Source organism: Gadus macrocephalus, chromosome 11 (genome assembly GCF_031168955.1).
Source record: "Gadus macrocephalus chromosome 11, ASM3116895v1".
NCBI classification, from domain to species: domain Eukaryota; kingdom Metazoa; phylum Chordata; class Actinopteri; order Gadiformes; family Gadidae; genus Gadus; species Gadus macrocephalus.
Genome location: NC_082392.1, coordinates 23080330 through 23097217, shown reverse-complemented (window position 1 = coordinate 23097217; position 16888 = coordinate 23080330). Strand labels below are relative to the sequence as shown.

Sequence of the window (16888 nt, the reverse complement as noted above, 5' to 3'; positions counted from 1 at the left end):
TCATTGGGGTTCTAGCTCAAGCAGGCAATTTACCTCGGGCAGTGTAAACGCGCGGACCATGCCGCAAAAAAGGCGTGCATAAGATGACATATAAAGCAGTCTCGGGCTGCTCGAGCAGCAAGCAGTGCAAGAGTCTGCTGCTATGCGACTGAGGGTGTTGCTTGTCATCTGGAAATAAATATATTATTTCATCAACATAATGGGTTGTGTTTTTATTATATTATCAGTCAGTAACAACTCAAAATGTAAAAAGGATTTATGGGAAAAATTGGGGACGGTTCAAAATGATTTTCGAGACGTTTAGTTCATTTTAACCCCTGGCAACCAGTGCCTCCCGGGGAAGGAAAAAATGTGTTGTGCAGACATTTTGGTTTGCTCTCTGATCCTGCTGATAAAACCTTTGACATTGCCGGTCATCGCAGCAGAGCAATCGATGCAGACACTGATACAATTTTTCCAACTTTGACCTCCCTGTTCAAGGTACTCTGTTATAACACAGTATATTACCTCTCCCGTTGTTTTGTGCGGCAAACACAATAAAAAGTTCTCACAAATTTCTCCTCCATCAATAAATCTCACAAATCCCAAAAGTTGTGCGTGGCCACTCACGTCTGTTGACTCATCAACTTGCAGAGAGAATTTCCCACATAGCCTTATTTTCTCTAAGACCACGTCAACGACCACGTTCTATGTCTGCCGACATGTCATCTATGCGCCTTCCAATGGTGGAGTTTGAAAGTGGTACCTTTGCGATCTCTTTAGCTGCTTGTGGGCCTATCATTTTTCAGGTAGCTGACTTTTGCACACTTGAACATCACCTGCTCTTGTCGGATGTGTTCGCTTTTCAAACGAAAATAGTATTCCCTAATTTGGTTGGCAAGTGATGGGTGATTTGTTGACAGATGACTTTTAAACTTGCTGGGTTCCATAGCATGGTTGGACAATTTCGTACCACATAACAGGCACAGGGGGAGAAGACATGACAGCTCTCCAGTAAAGATGAATCCAAACATGAGGTAATTGTCATCATACTGTCGTTTCTTCATCTTGCTGGTGGTGTCTACCTCCTCCACTGACTGACCAGACGATGTTGAGGGCTCAGATTCAGATGTATCAGACTGTGGAGCTTTTCTTTTAAAAGCTCCCCAGTCTGACAGGATGATCCTGGATGATCCAATTTATAATATATTGTAGTGCTAATACATTCCTGTGTACAGTTTAAGTTTTGCTAGCACTAGAATTAAGTCACATTTGCAAGTTGTGGGCTGAACATGACTTAAGAACTTATGCATCAGAATTAACAGCCAAATATGGCATCTGTAGTGTCGTTTCTGAGGATTTCTGCTGCCTTAGACTTACCACAGCAGGTGAGGTGTGTGAAATTGGCTTCATATCGGCACATTTGGACTCGAGTCACATGACTTGACTCGAGTCAGACTCGAGTCGCAAATTTGAGGACTTGAGACTTGCTTGACTAATATGGCGACACATGATTGCCATAAAGAACTCATGTGATAAAAGATGCATTCGGGCGTATTATATTATTCCACACGCGTAGATATGAACTGCGAGCGCGCAAATGATCTCTGCGCGCGCAAAACAGCCTCTCGCACGCGCAAATTAATTCCGCGCGCGCAAAACTGCCTCTCGCGCGTAACAGCCTCTCGCGAATGATGTTCTGCTCTCGCGCGCAAATTTAGTTTTGGCATTATGGGGGAGGGAACCAAGGCAGGGCGGGCTTTCCTATGATTGGCCGTTTCTGAAGCGCGATATTTGATTGACAGCCCTCCTCAGCCCTCCTCTCATTCAATTCTGAATTGTACAGTAAATGGCTGAAACGATAGTTACGTATTGTAACTCTTGATTCTATGAGTATAGGCGCAATCTTTTAAGTGTCGGCCTCATTGTCCTTTAAATAGCTGAAGAAAAGCTGTTTATTGGGAGCAGAACGTCCGCCGGCGCCCGACTATATCTGCGAAATGCGGACGTCGTTGAGGCACGCCGCACGCGGACGTAATTGAGGCCCACGCTGTTGGCAGGCGGGGATTACACATTTTTCAGTGCTACGGCTCACGCCTAGGGATAACCCAATAGCGATAGCCTTAAAAGGCTGCGCCTATACTCATAGAATCTAGAGTTACAATAGTAACTATCGTCTCAGCCATTTACTGTACAATTCAGAATTGAATGAGAGGAGGGCTGTCAATCAAATATCGCGCTTCAGAAACGGCCAATCATAGGAAAGCCCGCCCTGCCTTGGTTCCCCCATAGTGCCAAAACTAAGTTCGCGTGCGAGAGCAGAACATCATTCGCGAGAGGCTGTTACGCGCGAGAGGCTGTTTTGCGCACGCGAGAGGCTGTTTTGCTCGCGCAGAGGTAATTTGCGTGCGCGCAGAGATCATTTGCGCGCTCGCAGTTAATATCTTCGCGTGTGGAATAATATAATACGCCTGAATGCATCTTTTATCACATGAGTGCTTTATGCCACTAATGTGTCGCCATAGACTAACACTGATAAAAGACTCGACTTGACTTTGACTTGGTCTTCATGACTTGAGACTTGACTTAGACTTGAGACAGATGACTCGAAATGACTTTTTTAAAGTTAGATTAAAGGTTGGATATGGGATTTGCGATACGCCAGCAGATTTTAAAAACACACAACTCAAATGGTCTCCTTCAACGCTGACTCTGACTCCACCCATTCCAAGTACATGGACGCGCAATCACGCACGAGCGCGAACACAGATGCGCGAGAGTGAGCCAGGCTAGCTAGGTTGGAGTTTAGGGTTGTCTTCTAGTGCTAGGTCCAAATGTGGATTAGCTAGTTAGCTAGCTCCAGTAGCTTCCGCAGGATAACAGCAAACAGAAGCTTGCTCTTGGTCATGAGCTTTGAGTACGTGCACGTGCATGAAGGGGTCACTTGCAGGGGAGGGGGAGTGCAGTACGACCATTTGATTGACGTACTTACTGTCCAATGCCACTCGGTGGTTCTGAAAATCATTGGCTGGAGTTTTTCGAGCCCTGCCCGTTCCACAGATGATTGACTTGTTTAATTTTCATGTCAGTAGGCTACTTCTAACTCAGTGGCTGTAAGTGGGTTATGATAAGGATTTCAAGTTATTTTCAAGTAAAATTACACCGTCAGAGCCAGAGCGTCAGACTGGGCTGTTCTCAGCATACCGCAAAAAAATTAAGAGGGTTCAAGTTCCAGTCCCCAAACTCAGTTGAACCACTACCTGGAAATTTGTGATGGACAGAGCTGCCTTCAGTTTTGGGCCTATTCACATAATGGTTTTGGAATGTTTTGAATAGTTTGAGTTATTGTTAATGTTAAGACATTGTTATTGTTAATGTTGAAATAAAACTCAACTTATGAACCACTCTCTTTACCGATTTTTTAATGTGGAAACTGGGTTAGATCATCAGATTTTTGTATGACTTGACTTGTGACTTGCTTGACCTGAGCAATGACTTGACTTGTGACTTGCTTGATTCTCACCACAGTGACTTGGGACTTGCTTGAGACTTGAAGGTTATGGCTTGAGACTTGCTTGTGACTTGCACATAAGTGACTTACCCCCACCTCTGGTGATTTAGGAACTTTTGTTTATCAATGTTTATTTCATATCAGCACATGATATAATACATGGAAACATTATGTACTCATAAAGATATGCTTATACATGACAGGGATAAAAATGATGTCGGTCTGTGTAGCAGCTTTCAGTTTGTTTATGGAGTGTAAGTTCATAATAGCATCAATAAAAACAGTACAAATAGCAATTAATCAGTGCAGCTTGGTTCACTTCCAAAGTATATTATACTTGCTCTTCAGCCATGATACAGCATCATATATTGCATACATGTAGAAGAGAAACAGTGGGTTGGTTAAATTCATTAAAAGGTGTCTTTCATGATAGAAAAATGTCTGCAATCATAAGGGATACTGGATGATTAAAGACTGAATATTGATGACATTGACAACCCCCATGTTTACAGTACATATTGTTGTGTGTGGATGCCACCCAGACAAGAATTTCAATTTTTTTTAATTAAAAAAATAAAATGAAGTACGCGAGAAGCAAAGTTGAGCAGTTCATCAATTGTTCTAGTCACGTCAGGATGTCAGAAGCAATGAAAGCCAAGTTCACTCGTCTGACATTTCAGAGTCACTGTCGTATCCATCCCAGTCCCTCTGGAAGTCCATACTGGTTCCTGTCAAAACTTGAGCGTAACAGTCTCTCGCATGCTTCATCATTGTGGTGACTGCTTGCTTCTTTTTCAAAGTTAAGCTGTGGAGACCCTTGATCCCTTCTTCATTTAAACCCCACAGCTCACCTTATGGGAGTAAAACCAAAAAGATAAGGGCCACATTAGAAATCTCAGGAAAAAATACGTATAACAATGTACAGTATAGTATTCCAACATGTTACTTAAATACGTACTTTGCAATGGCTCACTGGAAAACCAGCATGACATCTCGTTGAGCGTGTCTGCACGAGTGGAGAGAGATTTCCAATGCTTTGCCATCTCGGCAATAACAATCTTCCTCTCCTCCTCAAGTCTCCTTATTGCCATCTGTTACGTATTTTAAGAACCTGAGCTACCCACACATAGACCCTAGGAAGCAGGACCAAACATATAAGCCGTAAATACTATACATAGCCACAAGGGGAGCATGACCTTACTGTAGGCTGCAATAGCTGCTCCATCCACAGAAGGCAGCACCACAGACAAGTGAGGAAGCCGAGGGTAATACGTCACACCGGCTCCTCCCACTCCTTCCAGGCCATGTGCATTCGACCATAACAGTCTACATCGAGCCAAGGGCTCATCAGAATCTTCTCGGCAGCTTACAGACATAGGGTTAATGTTTATGATCAGCTAGGAGACGCTCAGCACGTGCAAGACACGCTTCCACCTCCTTTTGCTCCATAGTATTAGTTACCATACCGAAATACTTTACCAAATAAAGTAACTGTTAAAAGCTATCCCGGATTTGACCACTTTCCTTGAAGAACTTCAGCACATCACAACGTCAAACGCCTTCCTCTTGGTTTTCAAATCTACATTGTCTGGGATACAGTTGTGGAAAATAAGCCAAAGTACGATTATTTTTCAAAGAATTTCTGAGATCATCTGAAATAAGGCATAATCGGCTCTGTGCTACTATGTGAATCATACGAAATTGTCAACTGATTTGCTTACATACCACCATGTGAAAGTTGCCACGGCCAAACTGTCTCCTCAGAGAGAATGCTGTCAAAGACGATTCTCTCTGCATCTGGAACCATGCTGTTGTATTTGTCAGCAACAGAGCCAAGAATGGCCTTCTCCTCTCTGATTTTGCGCCGAATCCGGGCCCGACCTTTGCTGCCATCGGTGTCTTTGTAAAGGCGCTGGGACCTTTTAATGCTGGCCACCAGCACCTCCAGTCTACTAGTCACCGCGTCAAAATCTGCATTCTTTTGGGATGTTGTTGCTGAGAAGAAAAGAAGTGTAAACATTTCACTTACATTTTCATGGTGCTAACTGAAATTAGCTAAGTCTCAATGTAACACAGAAGGCCACAGGGAAGTCATAAAGATTCTCCTTTTTTTCTGCAGAACTGACACATTGATCAGTAATAGTATAACTCTCACCTTCTGCCCACTCTTTTACGTCAGTGACCCAGCCCTCAACTTCAACCTGTGTCACTGCCAGTTGGATTCTCATGACCTCCAGGTCCTGAAGCCGGCTTTCCAGGCCTTTTGTGGCCTTTAAATAGCAAAAGAAAAATGTTATCCCTACACAAATATACAATAGAAGGTATCTACAATATAAGAAAAAAAATGACTCATGTCTACCTTCTGATATCGGCGGGCAAGTGAAGTAGCCAAGTTATTAAACTTTTGCTGATTCCAGCGCATGGCCATCAGCGTAAGCATGTCTGTGCGACCTGCAAAAAATAAAAAAAATAAACTCATCTGTTTTTTACTACATGTCCCTCACCTGCAGTCTTGTGCCTTTTTCTTGTCAAGTGAACAGAACAAATTATTAGCAGAGAGTTGACGGTGGGGGAGAAGAGTAATCAAGTAGCTTGGTATGGTGTTGCATGACAGTAGACAAATGGCGCAGGAGAGTGTCAAAAAAGTCAGTGTCTCGAGACATTTGGCGTAGAGTCGGAAAATGAGTGACCTCAACAAAGCTCACCATAATTACAAGAATCTGGAGGTACAGTCATTTGAGTGCTTTTGTTAACAGGGTGAGAAGGTGGAGATTTGCAGCTGCTACACTTTCCTTATAACACTTTCAATCTAAGAAGTGCAGTGTGTGGTAAACTTACCTGCTTTGGACACATGTTTGTCATCACAGCAATCCTAGAGAGGAAGGCGTTGCACTGCTCAACCTCCTCCCCAAGTGTCAATCCAGCCCCTTGCTGGTAAGCTCCACTCCATTTAAACTATTAAAGAAAATATTTATAAGCTGCCAACATACCTTTCCAGGTGTTCAGGGACATTCAATGAGATGGTAATGTTTTCTTACCTCACATTTAAAGTCATGGGCTTTAGCATGAAACACTGACAGGAATGGCTTCATGTCAAGAAGGTGCTGGAGCTCCGGGCAGCTTTTTGCCACTTTGTTGAGGTAGGGCCAGTACTTGCATGTAACATCCATGGCAAAAAAGGTTATTGGCTTATTTGCCAGCTTGTTCTGCAGGTAGAGGGGATAAGCGTAGATTTCTCCCCTGAACATGTTGAGAGCGCAGAGAAAAACTCCATGTCGACGCACCGCAAGCTCAAGTCCCTCCTCATCAATTTTACTCGAGGATCTCTGAGATGTTTCTCTGGCTGCTAAACACTCCCCTCCACAGACACCTCTTCCAGAGACCTAAAACATGGAAAACGGTTGATATAAATGGTCAGGACTCACCCAAACAATATCAACGGTAGGATGTTATTGGTGGTGTTTTTAGAAATATTATAGAAGTTTACATGGTTGGTGGTAGAATGAATGTAATCCACAAATCTCTCTACTTCATCATCTTTTGCAATGAAGATGCCATCAAATAAGGCTTGCTCCTCAGATCTAAATGAAAGAGAGGTACACATTGACCGTCAATATGACACAGCAAAGGTAACTTTAACAACACTGGAAATTACACACATTTTTTTAGCACCTTGCTGCATTCTTAAAGCGGTAGTGCTTGCGATTTCCGTCCACTGAAACGGCAAGCATGTCTGGGGTGCATGCAGGACAGACAAAAGGCTCCTCCCTGCATATCTTGTCGACTTCAAATCTAACAGCCTCCCACTCCAAAAAGCTTTTTCTGAAGCTGTCTGCTGTGATCTTCCCAGTCTGTTTCAGAACAGTAAAACATGTCAACATATTTCACAGTATTTTATCAAAACATGATACTGTAGTCTAAATGTATACATTTACAATTTTCAGAATGTTTCTGAATGCAATCTGCATGACGATGACGTGACAAGGATCTTATACACGGGTCTGATTGAAATACATGTTTTGAGTGATTGAGTTAATTGCGATAATACTACTGTACATGTAGTGTACGAATTTAGAGCTTTTTCTTTTAGATTTTTTACTGAGCAGTAGTTTTTACACAAAGACTTTGAATCTTAGATGATGTTCTATCAATGTATTGAGTATAGCTGAATCACTGTGTTGTGATATCATCACCATGCACCAATTATAATAATCAATGTGTTGATAATGTCACCATAGTCACTCTGCTATACTCGTCATACTAGTTGGTAGTGATTCCCACCACTAATACTCACACGGCCGAAGCGGACAGTTCGTTGATCAAGCATTCTCAAAAAGGCTTGACAGGAAAGTCCTGCTGCTGCCATCTTCAACTCTTCATGTGAATGAAACACATCGGTAGAGTACACCGTGGAGAAGTGAAGGGTCGCAAGCCAGTAGTCATTACGGACCAAGTCATCGACTCCAGCGCTCCAAGTGGCTTTGCATGCCTCGCATTTCATCTCAGGCATACAGAGATCATATCGTCCTAGAAAAATCAAGAACACATTGTATATGGGATGAGAGGTGTGTTTGCTGGTGCGGGAGGAACAGATGATTCACTGCACTTCCGCAAATGAAAATGTGAGTAAAATAACATATAAAAATAGTGTATCTAATTATAGTTGAGCTGGATGTTCTATCAGGCAGCAATAAAAAACTAGGTTGAAGCATCCTAACTGACAGATAGTGTTGTTTATTTGTGGGTTCAATTCTTTCCTGCTACTGAAACTTGAAATTGAAAGCATGACAGAAGAAGGGGACACCACTGGGCTACTTCAGATTGAAGTGCCTTTCTAAAGAAAGGTAGCCTACATCACCATCTCCCCTGTAGTACATTCCGAACCGAGAAACTTAAAATCAGACATCTGGCAGTCTTTCTCAGTTGTCAAGTGGCTCTTTTGTGAGACAGAAGCCAAAACTGAACATCCCTTCTGAGGTCTTTCGCCGGCGGAAGCGGGATACACGGTTACAGATGCGGGCGGGAGCGGGACTAAAAATGACACATTATTGCGGGAACCGGACAAAATATTGCGGGAACGGGGGGGCCGCAGGACTGAAAAATCGGTCCAGTGCAGACCTCTATTGGACACATTTGAATAGAAATAAATCAGGACACATTTACAAAGTCAATAGAAATGAACATGGGTTCCCCCAAGTTCATTTAATTCTTACCATTTATTGTAACCACAGCAACAACTTTTCCTGGGTTGACACTCAACGTTCCCGGAGAACAAGTACATATTTTCTCGGGCATCTCCAACGGCACAATACACACTGAAAGATGCAGGGATTAAAGACATGCATCATCCTATGTACTAACTGGGAAGTATTCTGTAATCATTTAAAAATCAATACTTTGAAAAGCTTTAAGATAAAAGTTCATCAAGTGTGTTTCAGAAAAAGTACTTAAAATATTCCTGTGAAGCCTATTATACTGTGAATTTATTGAAATAAACAAATCTGAGAATGGGACTAGGGCTGCACAATATGGGGAAAATACATAATTGCGTTTTTTCTGACAGATAAAGCGATTACTGCGATTAAGTGGCACAGTCAAGGAGGATGACGTGAATATAAAAGTCAAGTGACAGAAATGTACCTATGCATGATTATTTGCAGATTATACGATTGGGCAGTTGCGTTGGATCATATTGCGATTACGATTGCAACAATTGTGCAGCCCTAAATGGGACACTACAGCTTACCACACTGGGAAAGAACCCTCTCTACGACACAGGTTGTTGGAGGCAATGGCTGAAAGAATCCAGCTATTGTTGCATCCCTGTTGTGGAACACCTGGTTTCTGTGTAAACTGACATCACACTCAGCACATAAGAGTGGGTGTGGTCGGCAGTCACGACAACGGACAGCAGCTGGACTGCTGCCACACTGTTGGCAGATCCCAGTTTCCGCATTTTGTTGTGCCACCATGGTAATCACCAGCCGGGGTCTCTCTTTCGCCCACCTCTCTGATGCCCCTTTCACACCGCCGCAAAATCTGAGCCGGTTCCGGGCCAGTTCGGAGCTAGGGGGCACTTCCGATAAAATATTTCGTCGTTTTCACCCGCAAGCGTCCTCGTGTAAACGGGGCCTCAGGAAGCTCGTGGTGGTGCTGGTGCTGTTTCCTGATCATCCAAGTCGTCACCCTGTGAGTGGTTTAGCGCTTCAAGGAAAGACTCAAAATAATACATAATATTTAAAAACTAAATTAAAGTGTGCAACATGGATATTGTCTGTTATTCTGTCGCAAAAACATGGAATTTACATTCAAATTATTAGAATTTATAAGCACAATTATAATTCCCTCAGTACAAACGACAGCAACGAGTTTCCTTTTTGTTTACTGGCAGGATTTATTTGGTTCATCCAGACCGTGAAAACTGTAATCAAAAAACATAATACGCAAATACAATAATCACTAGTCAAAATAATAACAAGCCATACAGTAATATCCCAACATTGTCCTGGTAATGTCGTCACTTTCAATTAGGCTACTGTATACACAATACACTTTGGTTACATATAATACAACAAAACACAAAGACCAATCTAACTAAGCCCAACATGTGTTAGCCCTTAACGGTGTTAGCCCTTAGCTGTATAAAAACAATTTAATACAAACAAGAACAGAAAACACACACAAAAAACGTCAGCAAAACATACCTTAGTAGCTGCATTGCAAGAGGAAAGTTGTGTAGCTTGGCATTACTCTGTAGGATTGTTTATCTTGATGCTAAGAGCTATTTTGCAGATGCATCAGCACTGAAAAACATGTACTAAATCAGCGGACTTTTTTGATGAGTGTTACGCTAAAGTATGTCCTGACGGAAACGGGCGATACAAAAACAAAGGTTCCGCCTTAGAGAACTTTGGTTCCTACCAAAATAAATAACTCAGAAATACCGCGCTGACTGACACAGAGGCAGTTACACTCCCACCAAAACATATCACATGTATATGATTTTCTTCAACTATTGAGAGACAACATACTGCGTAGAAAGGATAAACAAAAAAAACTAAACTTCAGTCCTTGGCTTCCCCAGAGAACGATCACCATGACTGCACCTGTAGTGAGACAGATAGAGAGAGAGAGGGGAGGAAAAGAAAGAGAGGGGTCGGAGTCTTCAGTCTGCTTCCATCAGCGTCACCGTCTTATGGATGGGCCTTTCCAGGTGGACAGGTTTGGAGATACGCTTTCCTTTCTCATCAAGGGTTGAGTCGCTGATGAGCAACTTGAGTCTTCGCACCTTCCCATCCTTTCCTGGGTACACTTCGATAACCTTTGCCATCCTCCACTGGTTACGTGGTGTAGTATCATCTTGCAGGAGTACAACATCGCCGACCTTTGCATTCCTGCGATCTTTGGTCCACTTCTGTCTCTGTTGGAGGCTCAGGAGGTACTCCTTCTTCCATCTTGTCCAAAAGTGGTTGGATAAGAATTGAACTCGACGCCATCTCTTGCGTAGGTATAGATCTTCCTTGACGAACTTCCCAGGAGGTGGAGCGAGTATCGTGGACTTCATGGTCAAAATGTGGTTTGGTGTCAGGGGCTCTGGACTGGATGAATCATTTAGACAATCAGTGCTCAGAGGTCTACTGTTCACTATTGCCATGACTTCATACAGGAACGTTCTTAGAGAGGAGCAGTCAAGCTGCGTAGCTGACTGTTCTAGAATGGACGTCAAGACACTTCTTATGGTGCGAATTTGTCTTTCCCAGACGCCACCCATATGACTTGAAGCTGGGGTGTTCATGATGAACTCACATCCAAGCTGCTTGAGCTCTTCCTGATCCATTTCTTTCAATGCTTCAGCAAACTCTCGTCTTGCTCCGACGAAGTTTGTTCCTTGATCACTTCTTATCTGACGTACCTTTCCACGAATGGCGATGAATGAACGCAATGCGTTAATGAAGGCATCCGTGGTCATATCGTCAAGCATCTCAACGTGAACCGCTCTGGAACACATGCAGGTAAGTAACAATCCATAACGCTTTAGCTCTTTCCTTCCTTCCTTTACGTAAAATGGTCCAAAACAGTCCATACCGCAGTAGGTGAATGGAGGAGCTGTTTCCATTCTGTCCTCTGGAAGGTCTGACATTTTCTGCTGTTCAGTGCATCTTCTGAACTTCCTGCACTTAGTGCACTTGTAGATATGGGATGATACAGCCTTGCTGCAGCCCAGTATCCATATGCCATTAGATCGGAGCGCATTCATGGTCATTCCTCGTCCTTGATGGTACACTCTTTCATGATAGTGCTTGACAAGTAAATTTGACACATGACTGTCCTTTGGAAGGACCGCTGGATGCTTCACCTGTGGATGTAGGGCAGCATAAGTTAAGCGGCCTCCAACTCTGAGGACACCTTGGTCATCCAGGAATGGACTTAACCGGTGCAACTTATTGGCTTTGCCCTTGACTGGCGTCTCCTTGTCACTTTGGAGTAACTGTATATCTTGTGAGAAGGTTGCTTCTTGAACCATCTTGATTATTGTCAACTCCGCTTCTCTCCTTTCCTCCAAACTGCAGGCTTCACAGGACTTTGGCTGAAGCCCTTTAATTTCTTTCACATGGCGCTGGAGTCTGGCGATAGCTTTCACCATTTTGGACCAGTCTGAAAACTTGTGTAGGCGATCTAGCAGCGACTTGACTTCTTTCGCCTGGGTGTCGAGAACATGGACCTTCTTAAGCTCAGGATCGTCATATGTGATCTCTCCCACCTTGACATCTCCACTTGGTAACTCCTTCTGCCAAAGAAAGTCTGGGCCTGTGAACCAGTTAGAGGATACCAGTTGCTCTGCTGTGAGACCTCTTGAGGCGTAGTCTGCTGGATTATCTTCTGAAGCCACATACTTCCATTGTGTAGACTCTGTGCTTTGCTTGATGCGTTCCACACGATTTGCCACAAACACGTGAAATCTTCTGGCTTCATTATTGATGTAACCAAGGACCACTCTTGAATCAGTCCAGAAGACTTCTTGTAGTCATTCTATTTCCAGTTCTTTCTTGAGCATGTCACTGGTGCGGACAGCTACCACTGCTGCTGACAGCTCGAGTCTTGGTATGGTTGTGACCTTAGTAGGAGCGACTCTCGACTTTCCCATTACAAAGGAACAGTGGACTTCACTTGACGTACTCACTGCTCTGAGGTACGAGCACTCTCCATAGCCTGACTCACTGGCATCGGCGAAATGGTGGAGTTCGTAGTGTTGGACCTTGAAGCTTGATGGAACGTAGCATCTTGGAATCTTCACCTCGGCTAGATTTCGCAGGTCTTGAAGCCAGCTTTCCCACAGAGGTCGTAGGTCATCAGGTAAGGTGTCATCCCAACTGAGCTTGTCACGACACATCTGCTGCAGGATCTGCTTTCCCAACAAGATGAACGGTGCCACAAATCCAAGAGGGTCGTAGACTGAAGCGACTGTGGACAGGACTCCTCTTCGAGTAAGTGGATTCTCCTTGACGATTACTCTGAACTGGAACTCATCAGAATCCACGCACCACTGCACACCGAGTGCTCTTTCCATGTGCAGTTCACCCAGTGCCATGTCCTTGTCTTTGGCAGCTGCAGCACATTCTTCTTTTGGGATTGCGTCTAGGACCTTCTTGCTGTTAGAGATAAACTTATGCAGCCGGAGTTTGCCTGTGCTGCAAAGTTCTCTTGCTTCTTTCACCAGTTGGATCGCTTGGTCTTCGGATGCTACACTTGACAATCCATCATCCACGTAGAAGTTCCGTTGAATGAACTTTATGGTGACGTCACTAAAGTTTCCTTGTCCTTCAGCAGCGACATGCTTCAGCCCATAGTTGGCACAGCCAGGTGACGATGCTGCACCAAACAAGTGGACTTTCATCCGATAGATGGAAGGTTGGCTTTCGAGATCTCCATTGTCCCACCAAAGGAACCGCAGGTAATCTTGGTCTTCTGCCTTAACATGGAACTGGTGAAACATGCGTTCGATGTCACACATGATTGCCACAGGACCTCTTCGGAAGCGATACAGAACTCCCACCAAGGTGTTTGTCAACTCAGGACCCGTCAGGAGGTGGTCGTTCAAGGACGTTCCTTGGTACTTGGCGGAGCAATCGAAGACAACACGTATCTTCCCAGGCTTTTGTGGATGATACACCCCATGATGCGGAATGTACCAAGCAGGAGCTTTGTGGATGTCTTCCTCCGGGACCCTTTCTGCATCTCCGCGTCTTATGGTCTCATCCATGAAGGTCTTGTAGTCTTTGTAGTACTGGTCGTTTCTTCTCAGCCTTCTTTCTAGGCACCTGAGACGATGGATAGCACAGATCTTATTATCAGGTAAGTTAGGTCTTTCTTTCTTGAATGGCAGCGGCATTTCGTAATGACCGTCGCTCTTTAACTTGATGCTCTTTTCCATTTTTGACAGGAACCTTAGATCTTCTTGAGAGATGGGGCTGGTTTCCGACTCTCTTTCAACGAAGTCAGACTCCAGCATCTTGATGACATCTGCAGGTAAGAGAACTTCTTTGATCTGTGTCCTACAGACATAGTGCACTTCCTTTGTGAGGTCTGAAGAGGACGGTAGACCTGGCATCACTTGCTTCACCATGACTTGGTGGCTTATTCCAATTGCATCTCCATAGTTGAGACACGGGTTGCCATATCCCACTACACTCCAGCCCAAGTCTGTCTTTTGTGCAAACGGCTGGTGTTCCTCACCAGGCACCACTTGTCTTGGAACGAGGGCTTGGGCACAGTTGTAGCCAATTAACAGGCCGACATCACAGCTTTGCTGAGGAGCGATCTCATCTGCAATGTGTTCAAGATGAGGCCATGCTTTCGCCGTATCTGGTGTGGGAATATGGTCTCTGTTTGCAGGGATAAACTCTCTTGAGTAAGTCACTGGAAGAGTGATTATCTTGTCTGAATAAAAACCTCTAACTTGTAGACCAGCTAGCTTCCGACAGGACACGATTGTGTTTCTTGAAGCCAACGTGGAGAGGTTTAGCTGAACTGGTTCACTCCTAGCATTGAGAGCCTTCGCTGTCTCGTCGAGGATAAAGGTTGTGTCACTTTGTGTATCAAGGAGTGCGTACACCAGAACTTCACGACTTGGTACACTTGTAGATGACACCCACACTGGAATTATTGTGGAGGTATGCGTGTCTCCAACATTCTGGATGACTCTAAGTGCCGTCGCCTCACGTGATGGTCTCTCTGACTGGTCTTGTGACTGTTCATTCTTCCTTTCTTTGTACTCTTCTTTGTCTTTGTCACTGTACCTTGCTCTGTCAGATCTTGTAGACATCCTTTCTTCCTTGGTGCGATCGTCATGAAGACAAGTTGGGTGTCTTCTCTCACAGGTGTCGCAGCTGTCTCTTTCTCTACAATCTCTAGATCGGTGGCCAAATTTGAGACAGCCAAAACACAATTTATTTTCTTGAACAAACTTGATTCGCTCCAAGATTGTCCCTTGCATAAACTTGTAACACCTTTGTAGACTGTGTCCTGCCTTCTCACAGAAGACACAGCTTGTGACGACGGCTTTCTCATCTGAGGTGGTTGCTAACACCTTTGCTCCAGGACCTCCGCTCTTTACACACTTGTCTGGAATCCTTTCACTTGGCTTAAGAGCATGAAGAGATGTTATTGGGCTGCAAGCGATTTTAGCTTCACGTGTGAGAAACTTGACAAACTGGCTGAAGCTCGGGAACATGTGAGTGTCTTCTTCTGCTTCTATGACTTTCCTATTCCACCTTGAAGTCACCCAGTCTGGGAGTTTAGAGAGAATTTTCTGGTTCTCGTTGCAATCATTAAGTATTTCAAGACCTCTGATCTGAGACATGGCTGCCTCACAGCAGCGCAGGAAGTCGGCGAGTTCTTGAAGTTCCATACTGCCTTTGGAGCTTATCTTGGGCCACGCGTCGATCTTCTCTCTGAAGGCCTTGGCGATGAGGAATGGATTGCCGTATCGCTCTTCTAGGATGTCCCATGCTGCATAATATGCTGGCTCTGTGCCAAGTAAAAAGTAGCTCTCTATGGCCCTTTTAGCAGATCCACCCACATACTTGCGTAGATAATATATCTTCTCTTCAGCTGGTATGTTCTTCCTGTCAACGAGCGTCTGAAAGGACACTTTCCAGTCGTTGAATCGGAGTGGGTCACCACTGAACACTGTAGGTTCAGGTAGAGGAATGCGACTCGCACTGATGGCTTCTGCGAGCGCTTTGACGAGAGCTGCTGTGCCATCTTCATATTTGTTTTCTTGCCTTGCTTGTGCTACAGCTGGTGGTGTAGAATGGTGCCGCAGTGGGCTAGTTTGAGGCTTGACTTCTTCTTTCTTCACAGAGACACGATGGACACGCCCTTAGTTGCCGGACATGAATGTATACTCTGGTCATATACTTGCTGTCGTGCCTCAGCAGCCTTTAGCTTCTTAATAGTCTCCAATCGATCTAGTTCTCTGCGCTTGGCTTCTAGCACTCTTTGTCTCTCTGCATTTTCAGCCTCTTGTTTGGCTTTTAGCTGAGCGGCTTCAACTTCCAGTCTCTGAAGCTCTTTAATATAATGCTCTTGCTCCAGCTGTACTTCTAAGGTGGCTTTGTTGGCAGCAACCTCAGCAGCTGCACTCTTCCTGCTTGCAGAGGAGCACTTAGTGTGGCGAGAGCTAGTGCCTGTCCTTCCTGAGGCTACAGACATTACCTCTTCAATGACTCGATGTTCTTCATGTCTTTGACTTGTAGTATGCCTATGGGCTGTAGCTTCCTCCCTTGCATCTATAAGGTCCATTGCATCCTTAACCATCTTCTTTGTTACTGTTTCACAGGTGTCGATTTTGCGACGTGTGTTAAGGTCAGGAACCTCAAGGCGTTTCCAATCGTCATAAACGTCATTTAGACTCCTAGAGGTATTGCGTACTTTAGTAATTTGTCCATCTAGCAGGTCGTCTGAGCACTTTCCACTCAGCGCTTGCTTGGCTTCTTTAGTGGCATCCTTCCACTTCTCATAGCACACACTGAACCGATGTGCAACCTTTATTACTTGCTCATCATGCTGTTCTTGACCCTTTTCCGTCATTCTGCGGACTCTTTGGCCTAATGGTGGCTCTCCTGAGGAAGCGGGGTTGTCCACTATGATGCCTTCAGTCGCTTGTGGCTGCACGGTTGAGCTGTGCTCGTGCACACACTCTGTCTTGTCAGGTGCGTGTGACTCCATGTCTGGGAAATGTACATCTGCAATTGTGTGCTCTTCGCCATTTCGGGACATCTTACTTGCCTTACTGTTGTTATTCACTGCTCTTTGGTGCTGTCTTCGTGAGCAGCTAAGTTTTCACTATAATTCCCTCAGTACAAACGACAGCAACGAGTTTCCTTTTTGTTTACT

General features: G+C 44.4%; 2 protein-coding genes across 4 annotated transcripts; both read right to left on the bottom strand.

Moving 5' to 3' along the window:
• Nucleotides 1-4589: 4589 nt before the first annotated feature.
• LOC132468207 (uncharacterized) lies at nt 4590-9498 on the bottom strand. Of its 3 annotated transcripts, XM_060065920.1 has the most exons (11): nt 9237-9498; nt 8704-8805; nt 7785-8017; nt 7163-7341; nt 6978-7071; nt 6529-6873; nt 6329-6445; nt 5850-5941; nt 5646-5760; nt 5216-5485; nt 4593-5078 (listed from the first exon to the last, which is right to left on the bottom strand). In XM_060065920.1, exons 1-8 carry the CDS (start codon nt 9460-9462, stop codon nt 5918-5920), a joined length of 1320 nt encoding a protein of 439 aa, XP_059921903.1. In that variant the 5' UTR covers nt 9463-9498; the 3' UTR covers nt 4593-5078; nt 5216-5485; nt 5646-5760; nt 5850-5917. The 3 variants fall into 3 exon arrangements, with proteins under 3 accessions (XP_059921902.1, XP_059921904.1, XP_059921903.1); XM_060065919.1 differs by having other exon boundaries at nt 4590-5078; nt 5850-6445; XM_060065921.1 differs by lacking the exon at nt 8704-8805 and having other exon boundaries at nt 4590-5078; nt 5850-6445.
• Nucleotides 9499-12515: 3017 nt separating this feature from the next.
• Nucleotides 12516-15398, bottom strand: LOC132468208 (uncharacterized). The gene has a single exon (XM_060065922.1). The coding sequence runs from the start codon at nt 15396-15398 to the stop codon at nt 12516-12518; it is 2883 nt and encodes a 960-aa protein (XP_059921905.1).
• Nucleotides 15399-16888: the final 1490 nt, after the last annotated feature.